The sequence below is a fragment of the Medicago sativa genome, chromosome 2, assembly GCF_051527215.1.
Source record: "Medicago sativa cultivar Bolivia chromosome 2, Bolivia_mono, whole genome shotgun sequence".
NCBI classification, from domain to species: Eukaryota; Viridiplantae; Streptophyta; class Magnoliopsida; order Fabales; family Fabaceae; genus Medicago; species Medicago sativa.
The window spans coordinates 53,780,919-53,785,553 of NC_140750.1; the positions used below are offsets into that span (position 1 = coordinate 53,780,919).

At 36.7% G+C, this 4,635-nt stretch overlaps 1 protein-coding gene across 1 annotated transcript; it reads left to right on the plus strand.

The window, feature by feature from the left end:
* Nucleotides 1-1,322: 1,322 nt before the first annotated feature.
* On the plus strand, nucleotides 1,323-3,215 carry LOC146948905 (uncharacterized). The gene is made up of 2 exons (XM_085748451.1): nucleotides 1,323-1,983; nucleotides 2,098-3,215. The coding sequence occupies exons 1-2, from the start codon at nucleotides 1,323-1,325 to the stop codon at nucleotides 3,213-3,215; spliced, it is 1,779 nt and encodes a 592-aa protein (XP_085604577.1).
* Nucleotides 3,216-4,635: the final 1,420 nt, after the last annotated feature.

A 4,635-nucleotide genomic window follows, 5' to 3' on the forward strand; every position in this document is an offset into this window, starting at 1 on the left:
TTAGACAGGTGGATGCTGACAACTTTAATAATTTGATTGACGGTAGCTTCTTGATAGATTTGGCACTTTGTGGTAGACTGTTTACTTGGTATCGTGGAGATGGGGTTTCGATGAGCAGGTTTTATAGATTTTTGGTATCTGCTAAATGGTGTGAATCTTGGCCAAATTGTATCCAGGTTGCCCTTCAGCGTGGGCTGTCCGATCATGTTCTGTTGGTTTTATTTATTGATGAGGAAAATTGGGGTCCTCGACCGTTGCGGCTGATGAAGTGTTGGGCGGATTATGCTGGTTACGCTGATTTTGTTCGTGAAAAATTAAATACCTTTAGGCTGGAGGGATGGGGCGGACATGTGCTGAAAATGAAACTTAAAATGATCAAAGTTTGTCTAAAGGAGTGGCACCAAAGGCATACTAAGAATATTGAAGGCAAGATTGTGGATGTAAAAAATAGAATTTCTTCTCTAGATTCTAAAGGGGAGGAGACCGAGTTGCTTGAGGAGGAACTGTTGGAGATTCGCGAGTTGTCAGTTACTTTGCATTCTTTGTCTCGAGTGCATACTAGTATGAATTGGCAGAAGGCGAGGATGAATTGGATCAAGGAAGGTGATGCTAATTCAAAATTTTTCCATTCTATGATGTCAAAAAGGCAACGTATGAATTCTTTACATTTGATTCAAGTGGATGGTGTTCTTGTGGAGGGTGTTCAACATATTCGATCAACTGTGTTTAATCACTTTGCAAATCATTATAGAGTTTCTGATATTGTGCGGCCAGGAATCCAGGGGCTGAATTTTCGCAAATTGACTCATGCTCAGGCAGGTATTTTGGTTCGACCTTTCACTCTAGAAGAGGTTAAACAGGCGGTTTGGGACTGTGACAGTTTTAAAAGTCCCGGACCTGATGGCATTAATGTTGGCTTTATTAAGGATTTTTGGATTGAGCTGAAAGATGATTTCATGAGATTTTTGGTAGAGTTCCATAGGAATGGGAAATTAACGAAGGGTGTTAACTCGACGTTTATTGCTTTGATTCCGAAGGTTGTTAGTCCTCAACGGCTAGCAGATTTTCGTCCTATTTCTCTGGTTGGTTGCATGTATAAGGTGTTGGCAAAGGTTCTTGCTAACAGGCTTCGCTCTGTTTTGGACTTTGTGGTGTCAGATGCATAGTCTGCCTTTGTTCGTGGGAAACAGATTCTCGATGGTATTCTTATTGCGAATGAGGTAGTTGATGAGGCAAAACGGTTAAACAAGGAGCTATTATTGTTTAAGGTGGATTTCGAAAAGGCTTACAATTCCATTGATCATAATTATTTAAATGCGGTGATGGTTCAAATGAATTTTCCAACACTTTGGAGGAAATGGATAATGGAGTGTGTTGGAACGGCTAAAGCGGCGGTCCTTGTAAACGGGTGCCCGACTGAAGAGTTCCCTATTCAAAGGGGTCTTCGGCAAGGGGATCCCCTTTCACCTTTTTTATTCTTATTGGCGGTAGAAGGCTTTGATGTTTTGATGAAGGCTTCGATGTCAAATAATATTTATGATGCGTATGGTGTGGGACCCCACAGGGAGGTTAGTTTGTCTCATTTACAATTTGATGATGATACTCTTATTCTTGGTGAAAAAAGTTGGTCGAATGTGCCTACCATCCGGGCTGTTTTGTTTCTTTTTGAGGAGGTGTCTGGGCTAAAAGTAAATTATAATAAAAGTTTGTTGACGGGAGTTAATATTCCTTCATCTTGGTTATCAGAGGCTGCTTCTGTTTTGAGTTGTAAGACTGGCACGATTCCTTTTGTTTACTTGGGATTACCTATTGGTGGAGATGCTTCGAAATTGAGTTTTTGGAAACCTGTTCTTCACAGTATATCTTCTAGATTGGCGGCTTGGAATCATAAGTTTTTATCTTTCGGTGGTCGACTGGTTCTTCTGAAATCTGTCCTGTCCTCTCTTCCGGTTTACTTTCTTTCCTTTTTCAAGGCTCCTACAGGTATTATTTCTTTTATCGAATCTTTGTTTAAATTTTTTTTTTGGGGTGGGTGTGAGGTCTCTAATAAAATTGCTTGGGTAAATTGGAATTCTATTTGTTTGCCTATGAATAAAGGTGGTTTGGGGGTTCGGAGGATAGGAGATTTTAACTTGTCTTTATTAGGAAAGTGGTGCTGGAGGTTGTTGGTTGATAAGGATGGGTTGTGGTATCGGGTTCTAAAGGCTCGGTATGGGGAAGTGGGGGGTCGTATTAAGGAAGGAGGTCGGTTTGATTCTAGGTGGTGGAGGTCGATTTGTAAAGTGAGAGAAGGGTGTGGGGCGGGTGGTGTTGGTTGGTTTGATAACAACATAAGGCGAGTGGTAGGTAATGGGCGAGATACTCTTTTTTGGACGGACAACTGGTTGGGTGGAGTTCCTTTAAAACTTCAGTTCAGTAGGCTGTTTGATTTGGCAGTTCATAAAGAGTGTTCGATGGAGGAGATGGTGAGAGAGGGGCGGGTGGGGGATGGTGGTGGGAGGGTGTGGAGGTGTCGTTTATTGGCTTGGGAGGAGGATAGTGTGAGGGAGTGTGCTGCTTTGTTATCTAATGTGGTTTTGCAGGATAATATTCAGGATCGTTGGAGGTGGCAACTTGAGCCGAACCATGGCTATTCAGTTAGTGGAGCTTATCGGTTTCTAACCACTTCAGAGGCACATAGTCCTGGTGGAGTTGTTTATGATGTTTGGCATAAACAAGTCCCTGCTAAAGTCTCGTTGTTTGCTTGGCGTTTACTTCAAGATAGAATCCCAACTCGTTTGAATTTAGTGCGTCGACAAGTCCTTCAATCTATTGACAATGTTTGTACTAGTGGTTGTGGATCTGTTGAATCGACGGATCATCTTTTCAGGGGTTGTGACTTTTTTGGTAGTGTTTGGGTTTTGGTTTATCAATGGCTTGGTGTCCATTATGTTATGCCTGGATCAGTCACATATCATTATGTTCATTTTATTCAATTGGCAGGTTTACCGCAATGTACTCATTATTATCTTAAGGTCATTTGGTTGGCTTGCAGCTGGGCAATTTGGAAGGAAAGAAACAACTGCGTCTTCAAAAATGCGGTTCTTGATCCTTTCAGTATTGTTGATAAAGTGAAGCAAACTTCCTTTTTGTGGCTTTCTTCGCATCCAGTCCCTATTGCGTTTGGTTTTCATGATTGGTGGAGATACCCACTCCTTTGTATGGGTGTCATGTAATTAGCCTATTTTTTCTTTTTTTGGTGGTGGCATTCTTGTTAGGTGCCTCTGGTTTGTAACAGACTTTGGGTGTCCCATCACTTTAGCACACCTTGTGCGACGTGATTCACTCTACTTTTGTGCAATATATTCCATTTTGATTTGTTCAAAAAAATAAATAAATTTATTACAATTGTGTGGATATTTTATTAAGAAATTTAAATTGAAAAGTTTATTTTAGAAATTGTGCATTCAACACATTAAAACAATAAAAAATAATTTTTTCTACCTGAATTTCATCAATTTGTCCTTTGTGTATAAATATATTAAATGTTAATTTTCATATTTCAAAATACATGGATAATATATATATATATATATATATATATATATATATATATATATATATATATATATATATATATATATATATATATGTATGTATGTATGTATGTATGTATGTATGTATGTATGTATGTATGTATGTATGTGTGGAATTAATAATGGTTATATTGTAAAATAAAGAGTAATAAATGCATCTCAAATTTTGTAAATGATCTTATATTTAGGGAAAATATTTTTTTAAAACCATTTTATAATTGAGAACAAAGAAAGTACCTAGTAACATTTGCCATAAAAATAAGTAATGTAACAATAAGTGTATAACATTACTCTTTTTTTGACAAATAACATCACTGATCTTTTGTTTATGCATTTAAGATAAGAATTCTTTTTTTTTTTGGTCAAGAAGATAAGAATTCTTTTTACGAGTTCGTTATATTCAAACATATTACAGCACTTATTGAAATGATCCTAGAAAAATATACTCCACATGGGATTTCTATATTTGGTGAGTTTGAGATCTTGGCGTGGACAATAATTTTTTTGTTTATGTCCCACGTGATTCGAGATCTATCTAGCTAATACGCAATGTTCACATCGATGAATTATAGTAATAAAGCTGGAAGTCAACTTTCACATCGATCGATCTTGCTAATTAAAGCTGAAAATCAACAACTAGATAAAAGACTTAAATGCGTTTTTGGTCCTTTAAATATTTATTTGGTATCGCTTTGGTCCCTTAACTAAAAAAAAAGATTATTTGAGTATTTTATCTTTATCTTCGTTACTTGTTTTGGTCCCTTCCGTTAAATAAATTCAAAAAAACGTTAGAGTTTATATTCTTCATCTTCTTCCTTCTCCTTCCATCCTCTTCTTCATGATCTTCATCATCAACAACACACCAACCCAAAAAAAAAAAAAAAAAAAAATCTTTTTCATCACCATCTTCATCAAATCTATAAACATTAATCAATTTCATATCTCAATCAATAACCAATTTTTCATCATCATCATCACCAATCATAAATCCAGAAAATAAAATTAAAAACAACCAAAAATCATAATATAATAACAATTTTTTCACTCAAAAAACATCACT